The 20770-nt window shown below is 53.4% G+C and overlaps 1 protein-coding gene across 1 annotated transcript; it reads right to left on the bottom strand.

Annotated features, from left to right (window-relative positions):
* Positions 1 to 62: 62 nt before the first annotated feature.
* BRSK1 (BR serine/threonine kinase 1) lies at positions 63 to 20320 on the bottom strand. The gene is made up of 19 exons (XM_069457273.1): positions 20185 to 20320; positions 18316 to 18410; positions 18124 to 18209; positions 16133 to 16273; positions 12675 to 12791; positions 12553 to 12586; positions 12392 to 12460; positions 8654 to 8800; positions 8153 to 8184; positions 7618 to 7788; positions 7042 to 7139; positions 6614 to 6773; positions 6310 to 6370; positions 5519 to 5888; positions 5059 to 5107; positions 4842 to 4965; positions 3976 to 4174; positions 2751 to 2840; positions 63 to 401 (listed from the first exon to the last, which is right to left on the bottom strand). The coding sequence occupies exons 1-19, from the start codon at positions 20318 to 20320 to the stop codon at positions 244 to 246; spliced, it is 2337 nt and encodes a 778-aa protein (XP_069313374.1). The 3' UTR covers positions 63 to 243.
* Positions 20321 to 20770: the final 450 nt, after the last annotated feature.

A 20770-nucleotide genomic window follows, 5' to 3' on the forward strand; every position in this document is an offset into this window, starting at 1 on the left:
AGTGATCAATAAATAAAATAATAAATTAATCAATAAATAAAATAGAAACAGCTCCCCCGCCCCAACCCCCTTAGAACCACCCCCGTTGGGCACGGCCCTTGGAGCCCCATCCCTGCAGGGCAAGGCCGGTTTTTGTGTCCTCCCCCCTCCCGACATGTTCCTTGGGCCTTATTTACAGATTCACAGTTGGGGGGCAGGGAAGGGGGGTGGAGGGGGCTCCCCTCCTTCCCCGGCCCCCTGGGGTCAGGGCAAAGGGGTCCCATTGGTGGCCAAGAGCTTCTTGTCCTTGGGGGGGCCTCGGCGGGGAGAGCCGCTCAGCTCTGGGTCAGGGCGGCCAGGCGGGGGCTGCAGGCTCCGGGGTGGGGTACCAGCGGGCCGGGTCTGGGCCCCATTCTTCTCATCTGTGAGGGAAGGAGAGGTTTTATGTGGGCTCTGCAGCCCAGGGTTGAGGTTCCTGCCAGCAGGAGATGGAGTGGAGTCTCCTTATCAGTTGGGTTCAGTGACCCCCAGGCCCCCAGCTACATCCCTGGTGAGGCCCAGTCAAATCCCCCAACACCAGGGATGGAAGCCTCCAGAAGCTTTTGCGAGGGGGAAACATGACCTAGCAACAAGGCCTGCTGTTGTTAGAATGGGGGCCGCACCCTAGGCCCCCTGCAACCCTCTTGGCTTTGGAAAAGGGGCCAAGTTAGTCCAAGTGAGGGCCTGGGCTGGCCTGACTTTGGGGGAGTCTCCGACATTCTGGCTGCTATAGGCCAAGACATGCCAATATGTTCGTGGCCAGAGGGGCTCCCCTACTCTCTTCTGCCCCGGTTGTTAGGGAAAAACGGGGCCAATGGGAGCCTACTGGGGGGTCTCAGGCCCTCCCAGCTGGGCATGCCTGACTCGGGTTCCCCTTTTGTGGGGCCTGACTTCCCCAGACAGAGGCCACTTCCTCTCGGGGAAGGAATGCTGTGGAAACACTGGTTGCTGGGCGGCCACCTAGCAATTTCCATGGGGCCTGAGACACTATCTGAAGGCCCCTGGCAGAGACTGACTGTGGGGCTCATTGCCATGGCAACCTACAAGGCTGTCTTCTTCCAGGGCAGGCTCTGAGGCCGGCCCCCAACTTCCTTCTCCTATACAAGACAGGTGGCTGAGGCCCCAGGGGGAGGGGAGGCCTGTCGGTCCTACATCTTTGAGGCTGTGTCCCCCTTTGGGATCCCTGGCCCCAAAAGGCGGTTTTCCTTGGCAATGGGGTCTGGTGAGCCTACTTTGCTATGTGGTTATCCTTAGTGACCATAATGGACAATGGGGTTTCTCTACCTTGGCACCATTGGCATTTGGGGCCCAGACAGCCCTTTGCCTTGGGGAGCTGTCCTGTGAATTGTGGCATCCCTGGGCTACCCACAAGATGCCAGTGGCATACCCCTGCCCTCCCCAGGTGAGACAACCAAAATTGCCTCCAGACATGGCCAGATGTCCCCTGGGGGCCATGGTAGGATGAATAACGCACCCCCTCCCAAAGATGTCCACATCCAAATGCCCACCAGAGTGTTCTGGTGACAAGGCTACCCTGGCTCCTGCCCTCATTGCTGGGTCCTGCCCTCTTCCTTCCATGGGGAAGGTGGTCAAGGGGTCTGGGAAGGAGCAGTGAACCCTGCAAGGCTGATGCTGCCCAACTCCCCCAGAGCAGGCAACTGTTTCCTGGTGGCTATGGCATGCTTACCCACCCTGCAACGGGGCCAGCACCCTCATTCACTCTGTCCTATGCGACCCCATTCCTTGGGGAGGGGTTACCATGTCTCAGAAATGAGGGCTGTTTTGCTGGGCAGGAGCTCTCCTCCCTCAGGCATTCTGGTTGGATGTTGTGTCTCTGCCAAATTCCTATGTTGAGATCCTAACCCCAAGGTGATGGTGTGAGGAGGTCAGGCCTCTGGGAGGGGATCGGGTCATGAGGGTGGAGCCCTCAGGAATGGGATTCGTGCCTTTATAAAGGAGGCCCCAGAGAGCTGCCTTGCCCCTTCCACCATGTGAGGACATAGAAGATGTCATCTATGAACCAGGAATCAGCCCTCACCAGATAGCGAATATGCCAGTGCCTTGGTCTTGGACTTCCCAGAATCCAGAACTGTGAGGAATAAATTTCTGTTGTTTATAAGCCATCCAGTCTATGGTATTTTTCTTATAACAGCCTCAAGGGACTAAGACACCTTAGGAACAAACCCTGCAGAGGCCTGGCCCCTGCACTGTCCCTGGTTGCTGGGGAATTCCACTCACTGATGAGGGGAGCTGGTGAGCCCGGGGAGGCCCGACCCCCATGGGGCACAGATCCTACACACTCCCTGTGAACTCAGCTTACAACCCTGGTTGCTAGGAACTTTGAGCCCTAGCAACAGGGTGAGATGGGGCCTGAGTCCTGCAAAGAGGGTGACCAACTTGTCCTGGTTTTAGACTCAAAGTCCTGCATCCCAGAAACCCCCTTGGTTCCAGGCAAACCGAGATGGTTGGTCACCCTCCTCCTGAACAGAGAGGCCCAGAACTTCTGTTGGCAGGATGTTCCTCTACCCTCGACACAGAGCCTGTCGTCCTCTTAGGGACCCCTGGAGGCCAGTCTCCAAGTAGCTATCAAGTTCCTTCTCAGGCTCCAGCCTCAGGGAACCTGCTGGCAACACTGCAGGGAAGTCCTCAGCAAGACTGGCCTCCTCTGCAAACCAAACCCCGGAGCACCGGGTCACACCGGACGTCTCCCACCTCCAGCCCCCACCACCCACCTGCCAGAGCCTGCACGGAGGGCTGGTCATGAGTGCTCAGCAGCTGTGCCTGGATGGTCTCCACCACTCGCTTGAAACGACGGCTGGGACCTGGAGTGACCGACAAGCAGGGAAACAGGCTGACTAGGGGTGGGAAGGGCAGGGAAGGCCCTCCCAACCTGCAGAACCCACTCTCTCCACCAAGCAAATGACTCTCCTCTCCTCCTCTGCTGGGGCCGGCATAAATTCATAGTTTGCAAATGGGTCTCTGTGTTGCTAGTTAAGGACAACCATCAAACTCAGATATCTTCAACTTAAAATAACAACAGGCTTCAGTTGCTATTTAAATTGATGCCACTGCATGTTAGTTTCTAGTTGAGACCATGTAGGGCCAGAAATGTAAGAAAATAAATGTGAGAAAAAGTTCTTGAAATTAAGAGAGGTCTGCATATTAGTCTTTAAGGGGGAAAGAAAAATAACAGCACTATAGTAGGTTTTGGTGATGGAACACCCATCACAGTGTTGCACAGCATCCTGGTTTAGAAATCTTTGGAGCAAACTCATCTCCTGGCAGTGACACACTAAAGTTCGTGATAAGGAGAGCGGAGGTATCCCTCATTATCTAAACTCTTCCTATTAGGACTCAGGAAGCAAGCAGAATTAGAAGTGAGGTATTGCTGTGGTTTTTATCTCTTGTGCCAACTTTGGATTTGTCGTGGCTGCCTGGAACAGAGGCTGCAGACACGCTTGGCAGGAAGACGTGCTGTGATCGGTTGGTGATGTCTGCCCGGGCTGGACTGGTATTAGACATCAGCACACTGTGTCTTTGCCCTTCAGATCTATGATCTTAAAGCAGCAGGAAGAGCTCTGCTCTCTCCCGTGAGGTCAGGAGGCCTGGGTTGAGCCCCAGCTCTGTCACAGTTTATTGTGTCACTTTAGTCAAGTCCATTTATCTCTCTAGGACTCAGTTTTCTCCTCTGTAAAATTGGTGATTACTAACACCTCAGAGGCTGCTTGGAAGTGTCAATGAAATAATGCATTCATCATTTACACCGTAAATACCTGCTAGATGTCAATGAGAGAATGGGGAAGGCTGTGGGGGTCTGTGTGAGCAGGAGGCTCACAGAGTTGGCACCAGCTGAGCACCAAGTCCTCCTGCCTATTGCTGCACTTCTGGCCTTGTCCTGTTGCAGCTGTTGTGAACATCCCAAACCCTGGGTGTGGGGCAGTCTAGTCAAGAACTCACCGGAGATGAGAGTAAAAGTGACGGAGTAGATGCCACCACCCCCACTGCCGTCCCGTCGGGGGGAGGGCTCTGGGCCCTCAGAGGAGCTGATGTCCACCTGGAAGCGGACGGGCTTCTGGAAGACGGAGGGGCCACCGCTGGCCTTGTACTCGGCCCTGAAGCTGGTCTGTGACAGCACACTGTGACTCAGGCTGGGGATCTGAGACAGGTGGGAACACAAGGATGGGGTGAGTTGAGGGAATGGATAACCAACCCTACAACAGCTCTGGCCAAGGAACTACAAATCCCATCAGCCACTGGGAGAAAGAATAACAGAAAAGGTATGGGAGGCTCCATTGCCTGCTGGGACTTGTAGTTTCCTCTGTCCTATAAACAGGGTATCAGAGGAACGGTTGAAGGACTGAATCCCAAGTGCACAAGGACTGTTACATATAGGGACAGCCCCAAGCTCTAAGACCACATGAAACACACTTCCTCCTCCCTCCACAAATACTGCCCGTAAGTCCCATCAGCTCCTAAAGCAAAGAACCCGAGGACCAGCAGTGGGCAGCCCTAAAGCTTACTGGGAAAGTAGTTTCTTCTGCTGATCTCGAAACTGATAGTAGGGGAATGGTAACTCACCAACCTCAGAGGCACTAGTATCTGGGAAACTGCAATTCAGGATTCTATTTCACCACCTCCAGGACTCTGAGCACAACAGACCTTTCCTCCCTGCCCTACACTGACCGAACCCAACTCTGGATGGAAAACTGCCAATCCCAGAGACCAGGAGGAAGGCAGGCCAGCGCAAAGGTGGCGAACCCCAGGGGTTGCCGGGGTTTGTTGTTCTGGAGTGGCCAGGCGCACTGGGGACCCAGGTCCCTCACCGACAGGAAGGCATGGACTATGTCTGCTTTGATGCTGCTGAGAGGTTTGTCCTTTAGCACGAGGAATATTTGTTCTTCTTTGTCCAAGGAGATGAAATTCCCGAACCAGGAGCGTTTTGCCAGCCTGAGTGGAGGGGATGGTTGGAGGAAGGTCAGGAGGGGGCCGAGGAATGAATTCTCCCTCCCTTCCCACTCTTCTGTTCCCTGGTAGACTCACTCCGGAGAGGACTCTGGCGTCAAACTGGACATCTCCTCGGCGGTGGGGACTGGGTGCAGGGAGGGGAGAGAACGTGGTCAGCGCTTGTCCTACAGGCAGCACACAGCCCTGCAGCCGCCTCCACTGGGGGCTCCAGACCCCAGAGACTCTGCCTGGTTAGGCCACGCCCATGGGGCGCAGCCCACAAAGCCATGGGCCAATGGAGAGGTGATCCAGAGCAAAAAGGGGCGTGTCCTTCAAATGGGCTCCCCTCCCGAGGTAGAGGCTCCACGTCCTGTCTCCCCACACCTGCCTCCCTACACCTGCGTCTCTCCCGGAAAGCCCTTCTTCTCTTAGAACGTGGGAATCTAGGCCTCCATTCCTTTCCTCCCTGGAAACCCCAGGAGGATCTCCCTGGGGATCAGATTTTCAGCCACCGGCCCCCTCCCCATGTTAGGACCCAGCCTCTGCACACCCATACCCTGCATCTTGCGCCGGTGGAAGCGAGGGGAGCCCAGGAAGCTGTTGCGGATGGAGTTGAGGCGACTCCTCCAGGCAGCTCCCCCGACGCCGCCACCTGGGCTAGGGGGTGGTGTTGTCCCCGGAGTCCCAGTGGGGCTGGCCCGGGGCGTGTGCAGGGGCGAGTGCAAGGGGGTCCCGCCGGAGGAGCGCGGGGAGCCTGGAGGGCCGGGCAGGGGTGTGGAGCGGGCACTGGGGGGCGGGGGCTGCTCCCCGGTGCCCCCACCTCTGGGGCCCCGGGAAGGCAGCGTCTGCGTTTTGGAAGTCGGGGAGCCCCCGCCTCGGGCCTCATCTCTAGCCCCAGGCTCCGGTGAGAAGGAAAAGACCGGACTCTGCGGAGAAGCGGAGACTGGTGAGAAGGCGGACAGCCTTGTGGGGGCCCCATTCGGCACACACGCCCCTCACAGAGGCTGTCCCGATGCATGCTGGGACTTGTAGTCCAATTACTGCCCTTCCCCTATCGAAGTCAGTGTTGTAACTCCAGCCCGAACACAGAGGCTAGTACAGAGTAGGCGCTCAATCAACTTTTGTTAAACGAATAAATGAACCCTGCACACTCACTGAAAACCGAGTCATAAGGAGGTGAAAATGGCCAATGGTCCGAGATACTAATAAGGCCTTGGGTTTTGGCCTCCAGGGAGGAGGCAATGTCTCAAGGCTGCATGTGAATTGTAGCTTCTGCTGCTCAATCTTTGCTCCACAGTGTCTCCACCCTTTTATCCCTTCTTAATTCCACTGGGGACCTGGCCTTACCCTTGGGCTGCTTAGAGGGCTGGAGGACAGACCGGTGGAAGCTCCACTGACGCTACGGGATCTGTTTCCAAGATAGATTTAAAAAAAAAAAAAAAAAAAAATCAAATCAGGTGGCAAAGTTTCAAAAGGCTCAGATGTCCTTTCACTGCCATGGTCCTTCCAGATGAGGAAATGAAGCCCAGAGAAGGGAGGTGACTTTCCCAAGCACATAGCACACTTGAGGTTGAGCTGGGTGGACCTGGAATTCTGAACTCCCTCTCTACCCGGGACTGTGGGTCCTTCTGGAAGGGACAGGGGCTCCCACCTCTGGCTGTGCTGGGCCATCTCCAAGGCCCGTCGGGTGGGTACAGGGGAGCCACCACCCCCGCCATCGGTGATGCTCAGGACTTCCATGGACTTCCGCTCTGGCCGCCGCTTCCCGTGACGGCTCAACATGGGGGAATCCACACGCTTCCGGGGTGGGTCTGAGGGACGAGAGTTTCAACCGAATCAGTGGATTTGCCCAGATGCACACAACACTTATACAATTTCCTTGTAAACTGCACAGATGGGGAAACTGAGGCCCAGAGTGGCCAGGGGTTTTGATAAATGTCATGGAGAAAGTCAAGCCGTCTGAACCCAGAAGCTCACAGGCTGCAGCCCCTTCTTCCTTCGAGAACCCTGGGGTCTGGGTTCCCAGCCTCTTCCCTTCTCAGGACCCAGGTGTGTGGCCCCTGAGCCCTGTCTTCTCACCAACATCATTCCGGGGAGGCAGATCCTGGTCCTCACAGCTGGGATACCTCTCCTTCCGATCCAAAAGCAGATAATATATCATCTTTTCTTGGTTCTCCCTAAGACAGGGGGGTGGCGGTGGTGGAAGGGGTTAGGAGAAGACTGAGGTCAGAAATTAGTGCCCAGAGGTCTCATCAGCTCCCAGTGGCTGTGGCTCTCTGGGGCTCAGTCCCATCCATCATTTCTGTCTATGCTTCCATTTTTCTAGATATCAAAATGATTGGTTTCCTTTGGCTCAAGGTACCTCTCAGCCTTGTTTTACTCAATGACAATAATAATATGTAATACCTAACATTCGGGTACTTATTTGTAAGCACTATCTAAGGCACTAAGTCTATCTCAGCGTCTATTAATACTTGCTCAGAGTATTCCTCTGCCTTTTCCCCGCTGGTCCCGCAGCTCCGAGGAGGGAGCTTTTAAGTCACGCCCCACCAGGCGCCACGGTGCTGCGCCCTGCATGGTATGCGAGTGCGTGAGGTCCTGTCCTGGCAGCTTGTCCCACGTGGGTGCGTGTGTGCAGGGGTCTTGGGGTCTTACTCCTCACTGCGCAGCTCACGGTGCAGCCGCTCACGGTCCCTGAAGCAACCCAGTGACGCCATGCTTTCTAGGACGTCGGGGTCCAGCTCTCCGTTGGATGGCAGGCTCCGCATGGCTACCCGGCGGCCAGGGGCTGGCTCCAGGCACGGGTCCGGCTCGTGTTTCCCGCCTCTGGAGAGGGGGAGAAACACCATTGGGAACTGGCTGCTGAGACTCAAGGGTCCTGGGCCCCCAGCCTTCACTCTTAGAAACCCAGGAGTCCTGGCCCCCAGCCCCTCCTCCCTCAGACCTAGGGGTTCCCCCCAGCTCCTCCTCCTCGGACACAGGAGTCCTGGACTCCCAGCCTAGCCCCCTCCCTACTCTGACCCCAGACCCCTTCTCCAGCTGTGTCCTCCTCCCCCGGGACCCAGAAGTCCAAGTCCGCAGCCCCTCGTCATTCAGGAGCCCTGGCATCCCACCCCCAGCCTCCTGTCCTGCTTTGACCCCTACCCCTACCTCCCCTAGGGACCCGAGTGCCCAGTTACCCCGTACTCACAGGTACCAAGGATGTTTCTGAATTTGCTCCAGCTGTGAGGGGGTGGGTCGTAGAGAAGCAGAAGTAAGGTAGTATGCACATGTATGCGCGCAATGAAAGTTGACTAGGGTGGATTTGGGGGTCCCTAACCATGTACATCCCCTCAACTAGGGGCAGGATGACACATCATGTCTCCCCCTAGTGGTGACGGAGCGCATCGACCTGCGCACGCGCGGTCTCCGACTACTCGGCCAGGCGGCTCTAGTTTTCCGCATGCGCAGTGTCATCCTGCCCACTCGCCGCGGCTTTTCCGAAGGGTCGGTCCGCGCACGCGCCCCTTCACTGCCTGGGACTCCTGAGTCCACTGTTGCGTGGTCTCCACCCGGGTTGAGAGCAGGAAGCTTTGCCGGACCTTGGGCTTCGGCTAAGCCAGTGACCCCAGTCACCCCAGTCCCCAAGACTCCCTTAGGGATTCTGTGCTCATCACCCACTCCTCCCCCTCCGTCGGTTCCCCCAACTCACACTGAGCCTTTTTTCGGGCTCCACTTCGATCATGCCCCTCAGGAGGCTCTGGCAGTCTGGAGGAATGAAGTGGGGCATGTGGAAGACGCCTCGCTTCACCTTCTCCAGCAGCTGGCGGAGGTTGTCATCATCAAAAGGCAGAGCCCCCTGGGCAAGAAAGAGAGAACCAGGACCCCTTACACAGGGCTTACAGATTCTAAGCACTTCGCAGGCATTAACACATTTAACCTTCATCACAAGCACAGGAGGTAGAGAACTACTATTGTCTCCATTTTATGAGTGGGGAAACTGAGGCACAGAGAGGCTCAGCAATTTGCCCAAGGCCACGTAGCTCCTAAGTGGCAGAGCAAGGATTTGGCAAGGAGTAGCCTGGCGCCTGCGCTCAAGAGGCTGCGGCTGCATTGGAGGCCGTTCTTTAAAAAACGAGTTTCTCCCCAGACCAGTTTCCAAAGGGGTAATCATTCATTCAACAAAATGCGAGCATCTGTTACGGGTCAGGGATCCCGCAGTGAACAAAATAAGCCACTGCCCGTGTACAGCTCACGCCACATACTGCAGACGGCAGGTGCCAGGTGCGCAAGCAAACAAATAGCTATATAACAGAGTGACTGAGTGACGCTTCTCCCGGCAGGTACAACTGGAGCAGAGACCTGAATGAACCTTAGCCCTGAATCCAAAGACTGGTGTCCTTATAAGAAGATGAAAGCAGTGCAGAGACAGGGAGAAGAAAGTCATGTGACGGTGGAGGCAGAGACTGGAGCAATGCAGCTACAGCGGAAGGAACGCCACCAAGGACACGGAGACACCGGAAACTAGGAAGAGGCAGAAGGATGCTTCCCTAGAGCCTTCAGAAGGGGCATGGCCCTGCTGACACCTTGATTTTTGACTTCTGATGCAGAACTGTGACAGAATACATTTCTGTCGTTTGAAGCCAAGCCATCCAGTTTGCGGTAATTTGTGACATCAGCCCTAGAACACCAGTAAAGGATGGAAGAGTGCGCATCCAAGGGATCAGTGACAGCCTGTGCAGGGGCCCCAGGGTGTCGGAGGGGACCAAGGAGAGGGGAGAGTGGTGGCGAGGGTGCCCGAGGATTATGTAGCGGCTGGTCACGTCAGGCTCCTGCCTAGCGGAGGGGCGGTAAGCACAGTGGTCAGGAGTAGGATAGGAAGCAGCTGCTTTGCTTTGAATCCTTGCTCTGCCGCTTGCGGCCGCGTGACCTCGGGCAAGTAACTGCTCTGATAACAGCGATGGGGAGTAGCAGCACCACCCCACGGGACTGCGGCAGAAGCAGCTGACTTAACACAGTGCTGGGCCCACGGTTGGGACTGTACATGCGTTAGCTGTTGTGACACGTTCAATAACTGATCGTGCCCCTGCTACAGCCCACATTCTGGTGTAGCCACCAGAGACGGAGCAGGGAACACAGTCACGTCCCTGCCCTCATGGAGCTTTGCTGGGCACACACCAGATGCTCAGTGAATACAACAGTGGTGGAACTGTCTTCTAGAGGGGCAGACAGACCACAAACAGATGGACATCTCCCATGGGGCAGGTGGGAATGCTGCCCACGAATGGGGCAAGGGGTTAGAGGGACAGGAGGCCAAGGTGACCTTGGAGGGGGTTAACACTGGACAAAAACCCGAGGGGGTGACAGTTGTGAGTCTCTGAGAGCTTTTCCAGGTGTCAGAAGTGCCCTGTTGCCCCAGTATTTGAGGTCTGTGGACAGAGCATGCAGTGTGTGCTGGGGGAGAAAGGGAGAGAGCACCCCCAAATGCTAGTCTTGGGGTCAGGACACCTGGCTTTGACTTCTGGTTGCCTGGCACTCTAGCACTACACCTCGGTTTCCTCTCCTCTGTGAACTGGACATCGTGATCATGCCAGGAAGGGCTATGGCATGGATTAAAAATTATAACAACAACACAACAATAGCAATAGAGCCGATTCTAGTTATTCTTGGTAGTTTCGCCGCGAGCTGTGAATTAGTGAACAATGAAGCATTGCTCCTTGAGGAAATATAGTTAGGTTCCTTTGCCCCTCTGGTCACGACATTTTTATCAATCCTGACTTAACCTTGTTTTTATGTGTTTCTGTTTAAAGACACCTTTAATCTATACTATTTCATTGGCATTGAACTCAAGCCCAACAGCGCTGTCCTCATTCCTGAACGAAGCTCATCTAACACATGGATTTTTCTCCACAAAGCACATACCAGCCTCCTTGTGCTCAGGAACACTAGAAGGCACTTCAGAAGTGCTACGCTTGGGGACCGTTTCAAACAGCGAAGTCACAGCAAAAAAAACCCACAAAAATGTGAAAAGGATGCTTGTTTACTGGAGGAAAGCTGAACCGAAAAGGCAGGGGTCTCTCTGACCTCAGCTGGGAACCAACACCTCAGGCTGGAGACCTGAATCGTCACTGCTCTATGCAGGTCTGCCAAGGACCGTGAACGCACCCAGGTATTGATTCTGGGCTACAAATAAATGTCATTGAGTAGGTGAATCCACAAATATGGAATCTGCAAATAACAACGATCGAATGTAATAATAATAAACTCCTAATAATAATTATTGAGCACTACTCCAAGGGCTTAAGATGTAACATTTAATTTAAGCCCTCACAATTGCAGGTACTATAATTATTCCCGTTGTGCAGATGAGGAAACTGAGGGAAAGTGACTTGCTTGCTCAAGGTGAGGGAGCAAGAAGTTGAGCTCAGCTGGATGGGCTCCAGAACTGGGCTTTTAACCATTGTGTGAAGAAGAGCTGAGGTCTGGAATGTTCTTAGCTGGCCTCCCAGGCACCTCGGCTGCTCTCCCCATGGGGCTGTGAGCTGCAGGAGGGCGGTGCCAGGTCAGCCTCGTTCCCCCTAGTGTCCGTCACAGAGCCTAGTGGTTAAGAAAACAAGGACCAATCCCACTCCTGCCTCTTAACAGCTGTGTGCCCATGGGCCAGTCACTTGCCCTCTCTGGGACTGCTGAGAGAACCACCTGAGATATCGTGTTCGGAACAGTGCCCGTCCTAGAGTAAACTGCTTATTTATTCATGCTACGCATGTGTACCGGGGGCTTACGATGTGTCAACCCTGGGCTTGCCAAGGCGAGCTGACAAAAAGAAATAAAACAAAGACAAAAGCCCTGACCTCGAGGAGCTTATGACATAGAAAGGAAGGGAGATACCACTCAAGGGACTGTGCAACAAGATGCACAATGACAACTCTGATAGTTGCCGGAGGAAGAGAGCCTATCATAGGGGCATCTGACTTCATGGGGTCGGGGGAGGTTAGGGCCCAGGGGAAGCTTCCTGGAGAAGTTACAATTAAGCTGAGAGCAACAGGGCTAGTAGGGATGGGAAAGTGTTCTAGGCACAAGAGCAGGTGCAAAGGGCCTGTGGTCGGAGCCCAGCTGATATCTTCATCTGGTTGTGCTGGTTATTACAATATCACCACACCCTAAAATCAGTTGGTAAACAACCACAGTCCCAAGCCCTCCAAGTACTCCTGGGTACCCTGTCCCTTTCCGAGGGCTCAACCATCCCACAATTCTGTGAGTGCAAGTTTAGCCCTGGCACAGAGAGCGTGCTCCTGGATCTTGGTCTGTTTTTGAATGCAATACATTTCCCAATCCTAGTTAAATGCTGGGGAGATGACCCCTGAGGTGAGAATGGGAAGTATTGTTCTGTGCACCCACCGGGTGGGATTGTTCTAGAAATGAGGCAGGAGCGGGCAGGAGAGCGACTTACCACGAGCAGGGCGAAGAGGATCACCCCACAGCTCCACATGTCTGCACGGCGGCCATCGTACTTTTCCCCCTGGAAGGGAGGACAGTTGTGACTCCATCACTCCCCACCGCTGCATTCACCCCCTGCCCCTCGCCCCCGCCGGCTCCCCACCCCTTACTCACCTTAATCACCTCTGGACATGCGTAATGGGGGGACCTGAGAGAGAGAGAGAGAGGTGGTGTGAGCCTCTAGCCAGCTTCTAACCCCCTCCCCAGGCACTCGGGAGGCCGGGCCCCCCACTCACCCGCAGCTCGTCTCCAGGAGGCTGTCCCCCACCTGCAGGGACGCCATGCCGAAGTCTGCAATGCGGATGTTGTTTTTCTCATCCAAAAGCAGGTTCTCAGGCTTTAGGTCTCTGTGGCTGAGACAGGCATGTGGAGCTCAGGCCCCTGCCTTCCTCCCAGGAGGCCCAGGCCCCACTCACTATCTCTCAAGTCAGAATACCTCTAGAAACTTTCTGGTTTTTTTTTAAAGGGTAGTGAGAGAGCATTTATTATCATTCATTTATTTTGGTCTATTTTTAAATATATTTTTCCTCTTATTTTTAAATTAACCCATTGGTCTATATATATATATATATATATATATATATATTTGAGATAGGGTCTTGCTCTGTTGCCCATGCTAGAGTGCAGTGGCATCATCATAGCTCACAACAACCTCAAACTCCTGGGCTTAAGTGATCTTCCTGCCTCAGCCTCCCGAGTAGCTGGGACTACAGGCACACACCACCACACCTGGCTAATATTTTCCTATTTTTTGTAGAGACAGGGTCTCATTCTTGCTCAGACTGTCTGGTCTATTTTTTTTTTTTTAAAGATGGGATCTCAAGGTCTTGCTATGTTGCCCAGGCAGGAGTGCAGTGGCTATTCACAGGCATGCTACAGCCTCAAACTCCTGGGCTCTAGAGATCCTCCTGCTTCAGCCTCCCAAGTAGCTGGGACTACAGGCTTGTGTCACCTTGCCTGGCTTTGGAAACTTTTTAGGATGGACAATCACAAACATGCCCAAAAGTGGAGAGAAGATCACAGGTTCTAGATTTCAAAACAAAATTTAAAAATAAAAATAAGAAGTGGAGAGAAGAGTGTAAGGAAGCCCCTTACACCTGCCCCCCCCCCCCCAACCATTATCAACCTAGGGCCAATCTTATCTCTGTCCCTGCATGGCCTCCCACCCTGCATTATTCTGTAGATCTCAGACATGGCATCATTTTATCTACAATATTTGAATATGTATAAAGTGAGATATTTTGCGGTAAGTAGAGCTGATATTGAACTAGTTCTTAAAATATAAAAATATTTTCATACTGAATAGTAAAAAAATACTGCCAGCCCCAGCCAGTCACTGGCTCCTCCCTCGGGACCCTCCCACACATGGACCAAACGCCACAAGGCTTAAGGGGTTGATGTCTGGGGAGAGGGAGCGCTGCCCTATTTGGAGTGGTCAGTAACTAGGTCATGTTTGTTGCTATGTTCAATATCGCCCCCTAGAGGTCAGGGCTCTCAATGTCAGGGTTTTGACACTTGTCAATAGGGAGGTACTGAAAATTCAAACAGGCTGTCTTTTTATCGCCAAGTTTTATCCCAGGTCTGAGCATCCCAAGTCTGAGCCTCTCCACCCGTTATCCCCACCTCAGCTCCAAAACACATCCCAGAGGGGGAGATGTGCAAATAAAGGAGGCGAAAAGATGAAGGCATCCATTTTGCACCTTAATTAATCATGAAAATGTTGCATATTTAATATCTTGTTTTAGGGGCTGAAGGCAGTTTGATGAGGAAAAGATAATCTTTTTAAATGGATGCTCATATACAAACAAACAAGCAAAAAAACTCATCAGCCTTTGCTTCACACCATATACTAAAATTAACCTGAAATAGATCCCAGATCTAACTGCAAGAGCTCAAACTATATAACTTCTAGAAGAAAACACAGAAGAAACTCTTAGTGACCTTGAGTTGGGCAAAGATTTCTTAAATAAGACAGAAAAACCATGAATTATAAAAGAAAAAATCCGCTGACTGTGGTGGCATGCACCTATAGTCCTAGCTACTTGGGAGGCTAAGGCAGGAGGATGGCTTGAGCCCAGGAGTTTTAGGCTACAGTGAGCTATTATGGTGCCAGTGCATTCCAGCCTGAGTGACAGAGCGAGACCTTGTCTTTAAGAATTAAAAAAAAGAAAGAAAGAAAGGAAAAGAAAAAAGAAAAAAAATCAATAAATTGGAGCTTATAAAAATTAAAACCTTTTACTTTTCACAGAACATTGTTATAACAATGTAAAAGCATGTCACAGACAGGAGAAAATAGTTTAAAAACATACATTGATGAAAGATTTGTTCCTAGGATAAGTATTTATTAGAAGTTATTACTAGAGGTATCTCTTATCTTCTTTATTCCTAGAATAAAGAATTGTTACGAATCAGTAATAAACAAAACTAAATTTAAAAAAATAACTCATTTAAAAATGGGCAAAGAATCTGAATGGACAGTTCTCCAAAGAAGACATGTAAATGGCCAATAAGCACATAAAAACATGTTTCAAATCAAAAATCATTAGGGAAATGCAAAGCAAAACCACAATTTGATACCACTTCACATCCACTAGGATGGCTATAATCAAAAAGGCAGATAATAGCAGGTGTTGGCGAGGATGTGCAGAGATTGGAACCCTCATGCATGGGTAACAGGAATGCAAAATGGTGAAGCCACTTTGGTAAACAATCTGGCAGTCCCTCACAAGGCTAAACATACGCTGGGTGCAGTGGCTCATGCCTGCAATCCTAGCACTCTGGGAGGCTGAAGTGGGAGGATTGCTTGAGGTCAGGAGTTCAAGACCAGCCTGAGCAAGAGTGAGACCCCGTCTCTACTAAATATAGAAAAAATTAGCTGGGCGTGCTGGTATCTGTAGTTCTAGCTACTCAGGAGGCTGAAGCAGGAGGATCACTTGAGCCCAGGAGTTTGAGGTTGCTGTGAGCTATGATGACGCCATTGCACTTTAGCCGTGGTGACAGAGCAAGACTGTCTCAAAAAAAAAAAAAAAAGACTAAACACAGAGTTATCATATAACCTAGCAATTCCACTTCTAGGTACGTACCCAAGAGAATCGAAAACAGGTACACACAAAAACTTGTACATGAGTGTTCACATGTCCATATTATTCATAATAGCCAAAAAGGGGAAACAACCAAAATGTCCATCAATGGCTGAATGGGTCGGCGAATGTGTTATATCCATACAAGGAAATATTATTCAGCCATGAAAAGGAATGAAGTATTGATACATGCTACAGCATAGATGAACCCTGAAGACATTTTGCTAAGTGAAAGAAGCCAGTCACAAAGGGCCCCATACTGTATGATTCCATTCATATCAAATCCAGAATAGGTAAAGCCATACGGACAGAAAGTAGATTAGTGGTATGTGGGTAGCAGGGGTATAGGGAGTGACTGCTAATGGGGACAGGGTAATGAAAATGTTCAAAAATTACATAGTAGTGATGTATAACACTGTGAATATATATTAAAAAAACCCCATAGAACTACACATTTTAAAAGGGGAAATTTTATGGTACGTGAGTTATATCCCAATAATTTAAAAACAAATAAAAGATTTGTTTTGTGGCTGACCACACTGGCCTCTACTCAGCCTTCCATGTGCCCTCCAAGGCAGCCCTCAGCCTGGCCTGCCCCTCAGCCGCCCCCTCACCAGATGGAGTAGCTATGGCAGAAGTCCAGTGCCGACACGATCTGGCGGAAGAACTTCCGGGCCTCCTTGGGTGTCAATCTCCCCTTCTTTACCAGGTAGTCAAACAGCTCACCCCCAGAGACATGCTCCAGAACTAGGTACCTGTGGGACACAGAGGGGGCAGAGGGCTGCAAGGGGCATGTGGGAAACCAAAGGGCCTGACTTCCCTCTCCCATTGGCACCTGGAGGCGGACACCCCCCCTAATACCATGAGCCCCTTGGGAGGAAGAGACTCCAATTCCCATGAGACCCTGGAAGGAAGAGACTCCATTTCCCATGAATCCCTGGGAGGAAGAAACTCTAATTCCCATGAGTCTCCTAGGAGGAAAAGACTCTAATTCCCGTCAATCCCTGAAAGCAGAAGAGACTCCAATTCTCATGAACCCCTGGGAGGATGAGACTCCAATTCCCATCGGTCCTTGGCAAGAAGAAACTCCAATTCCCATCAATTCCTGAGAGGAAAAAGACTCCAATTCCCATCAATCCCTGGGAGGAAGAGACTCCAATTCCCATTAGTCTCTAGGAAACCAAAACTCAATTCCTATTAGCCCTGGACAGTGGAGCCTCCCATGTCAACTTCATTCAGATTGTCTAGTAGAGTATTCCCTGCAGTGCAGTGGGGTGAAGAATTGGGGATCAATACTTCAAATCCTAGGTATTTCAGGAGATAAGTCAACTCCATTAGCACCTGGAGGGTAGGGACCCTAATTCTTATACGGCCTGGGAAATAAAGGCTCTCTATTCCTATTAGCCCCAGAAAGCCAAGCCTCTAACTCCCATAAGCCTCTAGGATGAAGAAACTTGAATTCTCGTTCATTCTTGGGCAATAAGGATTGCAGTGTGCAGCAATCCAAGGCAAATTCTGAGAGGCAAATGACTACAACCACCATCAGCCTGGGACAGGCTAAAAATTGCCAACTCCTATAAGCGTTTGGGACATAGAGAGTCCCAATTCCTATCAACCACTTGGATTCTAAAGACTCCAAATCCCATCAGGCTCTGGTAGGTTAAAACTCTAATTCCCATCAGCTCCTGGGAAACAAAATCTCAATTTCTATGAGCTTTTGAACAAGTGGGATTCCTACATGAAGCATAAACTCACATGGGCTCTCCCTCCCTCCACTGACCCCAAGGTGGGAGTGACAACTCTACTGGTCCCTGCTGCCACACTGGGGAAAGCTGGAGAACTACAATTCCCATGAGCACCTGGGACCTGCCTGGGGAAACCTGCTCCAGCATCTGATGGATGTTGATGTCAGTTCATCCAGGGGACTGGATGGTGGGGGCAGGAGGGCTGTCCCCTCTCCCTCTGCCCAGCCCAGCTGTCCTTTGGGTCACTAGAGTCTGGACAAAGAGGCCCATTCTCTGGAGCCTGGACAGCTGGACTCCCTCCCACCCCCATCTTTCCTGGGGGGTAATTGACTTTGAGATACTGACTCAGAACTCCTAAGGAGGCCCATTGTTTGGGTGTCCAGCCATGGCACCCGAAGTTTTACTGAAGGAGGAGATGGATCCTCCAGTGCTCCATAGTAGGGGTTTTGGAAGATCCTTCCAGCTTTGGTAGGCCCACTGCCTTAGAAACAGGGGTATCTGCCCTTAGTAAACTGGGTCTGGCTGAGAGCATCCAGATTGTCTAGCAGAGAGTATTCCCTGCATTGCAGCAGGGTGAGGAACTGGGGAAGCAGTGGGAGGATCAGCCTATGTCCCACTCAGGACGACTCAGGTATGGCTGTCCTGTTGTCAAGGTGCACTGACCCTTAGTATCAGGCCCAGGTCAGTGTGGGAGCCACAGGGATCCCTGTGCAACAGGGAGGGAATTAGGCCTTCAGTGGTCTGGCCTGGAGAGCTCAAGTTTCCCCAGGCCCACCTAGGCTCTGTATCTGGAAAAGTCCCACCCTAGTACCTTGGAAAGGGAGGATGGGGAGGAGGGCTGGGTGTCTATAAATACCTACAAATATTTCTTGTTCTCGTAGACGTCGTGGAGCTTGAGGACGTGTGGGTGTTCAATGAGCTTCAGGATGGCGATCTCCCGCTCCACCTGAGGGGCAAGGGAGGAAGGTGGGACACAGGAATGGAGGTCAGCAGGGCCTCTCTACTTGCGCCTTGCCCCTCCAGCCCAAAGGATTCCCACCGCACACACACACCTTCATCAGCACTGACTCGGACAACTTCTCCCGGTTCACGATCTTGATGGCGACCTTCTGACCCGTGATGCAGTGTACCCCGAGTTTAACCAGCCCTGGGGGAGCAGGTTGAAAATGTGTGATTTAACATTCCAAAATCATGAGCAAAAGAAAAAAAAACAACAAATAACAGTAATAATAATAAAAAAATGTGTGGTGTTCTCCTGGAGCCCCTTCCTCCCTAGTTCCTAAGTCCCCATGTACCACACTGTCTCCTTCTTCCCCTGCTTGCTGTTCAACCATGGCCCGAATCACCCTGATCCGAACTCCTGGGCCCACTTTCCACAGTACATAATCCCTTTCCGCTCCCCGTTGCCCAACTCTGTTCCTTCGGGTTGACCATCTGCCCATCTGCCCATCCCCAGCCTGGGATTCTCCGTCCTCTGTCCTAGTGTGCCCTTGTTCCCCTGTCACACATTCTTTCCTCACTGTGCCTCTGCAGTTTTTTTCTCCCCCAAACTACCTCCTTCAAACTCTTTCTCTCTCCTTCTCTCATCCCATCACTTGAATTCTCTGCCTTTCAATCTTTTCAAAAATCACATTTGACCCCTCCCCAAACCACCTTCTCACCTCCTCCCAGACCCTGAGCCCTACCATCTCCTTCTCCAATCTTCTTTCAATAGCAGCCGTGGCTAAATACACAAATCCCAAGGGTATGTCCAGGCCCCTAGCCCACCCCTCTCCTCAGGACCCTTGACCCCAGGACCGGAGTCCCCAAAGCCGCAGACCCAGCCCTCTTCCCTTAGGCCCAGAGGTCCAGGCCCCAGCCCCTCCTCCCTCAGACCTCCTCCAGGCCTCTGACCTCTTGTCCCCTATAACTCAGAATTCAGGTCAGCAATACCTTCACACTCTTGCCACGGGGATCTGCGGGTCTGACCCTCTCCCTTTCCTAAGTGCCTGAGCTTCCAGCCTTGGCCTGGTCCCCACTCTTGCAGACCCTGGCCCTCAGTTTTTTGGGGACCCCAGGCCCATTCCTGGATCCACTGCCTGGGACACTGGTGTTCAGCTCCCATCTCATCTCCACCCACCGTCCACCCAACAGGAGAGAGGCTGCGGCCAGTGAACAGTGTTTAGCAACAGCAAAGGACGAACCCCCTTTCCACAGCCGCTCCTGGGAGATGAGCCTGTTATAGCCCATCTTTCCACCTCTCCCTCCTGCTCCCACACTGAGCTGGCATGCCAGAGAAGGGGGCGAATGTTGTAGGTCCCATGGCCCCTGCCTCAGTGTCCCTGTCAGCCCGACTTGCTGCCTGGACAGCGGGTGGCCCTCCGAGGCCTGAGGCCAGTGGGGAGGGAGGGCTTCCCAGGATGGTCGCACCTCCACGCCAGCCTGCAGCCGTACTGCAGCAAGGCCCTTCCCAGCCCGGTCCCCACTGCTGCAGGCCGGCCTCCTTTCCACCATGGCCCTGGAGCCCCTCCAACCTCTGCCCCTATGGGGTTGGAGCATTTGGGCCCAAATCCCCACCTCCACGCGCCCCCCCTCTTCCCTGAGACCCAGGGGTCCAGGCCCCCAGCCCCTCCTCCCTCAGACCCAGAGGTTCAGGTCCCCAGCCCCTACTCCGTCAGACCCAGGGGTCCAGGCCCCAGCTCCTCCTCCCTCAGACCCCAGAATCTGGGCCCTCAGTCCTTTCTCCTCCAGGACCCCAGAGTCTAAGCCCCCCACCCTCCTCCACCCTGGGGACCCAGGAGTCTGGATCCCAAGTCCCGTCTCTATGAGGGACCCAGGAGTCTGGGCAGCCAGCCCCTACCCTTTAAATACCTATGAATCCCGACCTCTGTCCCAACCTCCACCTTGCCCCCTCCCCAGGTGTACCCTCCTGCTAGGCTCACCTGTCTGTCCTTTGCCCAGCGTCTTCTCCAGCCGATAGGGGCCCACATATTGGGCGTGCTGGGGTGGGTGGGGGTGGGGGTGGGGGAGGTGGTAGGCGGGAGAGCCCCCGCCCCCCTCCTTGGCTCCGGACGACATGGTGCCCTTGGTCCCGGCGCGACCGGCCCCCCGGCCGCCCCCCCTGCGGCCGGTTGGCCCGTCCCTCCGGTGGGGGCCGGCGGCCGTTCCGTCCCGGCCCCCCCGGCTGCCCCCCACCTCTCCGGGGGTCCCCAGGGGGCTGGGCTGGCCCCCCCCAGTCGGCGGGCCGCGGAGCTGGGGGAGGGGGGGCTGGTCCGGGGGGGTCAGGCCCCAGGAGTCAGCATGGCCCGGGGGGGCTGCGCGGCCCCCCCTCCCCAGCCCGTTCCTGGCCGGCCCCCCCCTTCCTGCGCCTCCCCCCGCCGGGGGGGTCTGAGGTGCGGGCCGGCGGATGCTGCGGGCCGAGGTCCCCCCCGCCCCCCCACGCGCCCTCTCTCCTCCGCCTCCTCCTCCTCTCCGCCTCCCCCCGCCACCTCGTCCTTTCTCTCCGGCACGCTGACATCACCATCCGGG

The sequence above is a fragment of the Eulemur rufifrons genome, chromosome 24 (assembly GCF_041146395.1).
Source record: "Eulemur rufifrons isolate Redbay chromosome 24, OSU_ERuf_1, whole genome shotgun sequence".
Classification (NCBI taxonomy): domain Eukaryota; kingdom Metazoa; phylum Chordata; class Mammalia; order Primates; family Lemuridae; genus Eulemur; species Eulemur rufifrons.

What these genes read in the sequence shown, in the direction of transcription:
- BRSK1 (XM_069457273.1), bottom strand. Translation starts at nt 20,320, where the DNA reads ATGTCGTCCGGAGCCAAGGAGGGGGGCGGGGGCTCTCCCGCCTACCAC. An exon ending in AGCCCGAAAAAAGGCTCAGT is followed by an intron (nt 8,185 to 8,653) that starts GTGAGTTGGGGG and finishes ACCCCCTCACAG; the next exon opens with CTGGAGCAAATTCAGAAACA. An exon ending in CACTTTTACTCTCATCTCCG is followed by an intron (nt 2,841 to 3,975) that starts GTGAGTTCTTGA and finishes CGGTCACTCCAG; the next exon opens with GTCCCAGCCGTCGTTTCAAG.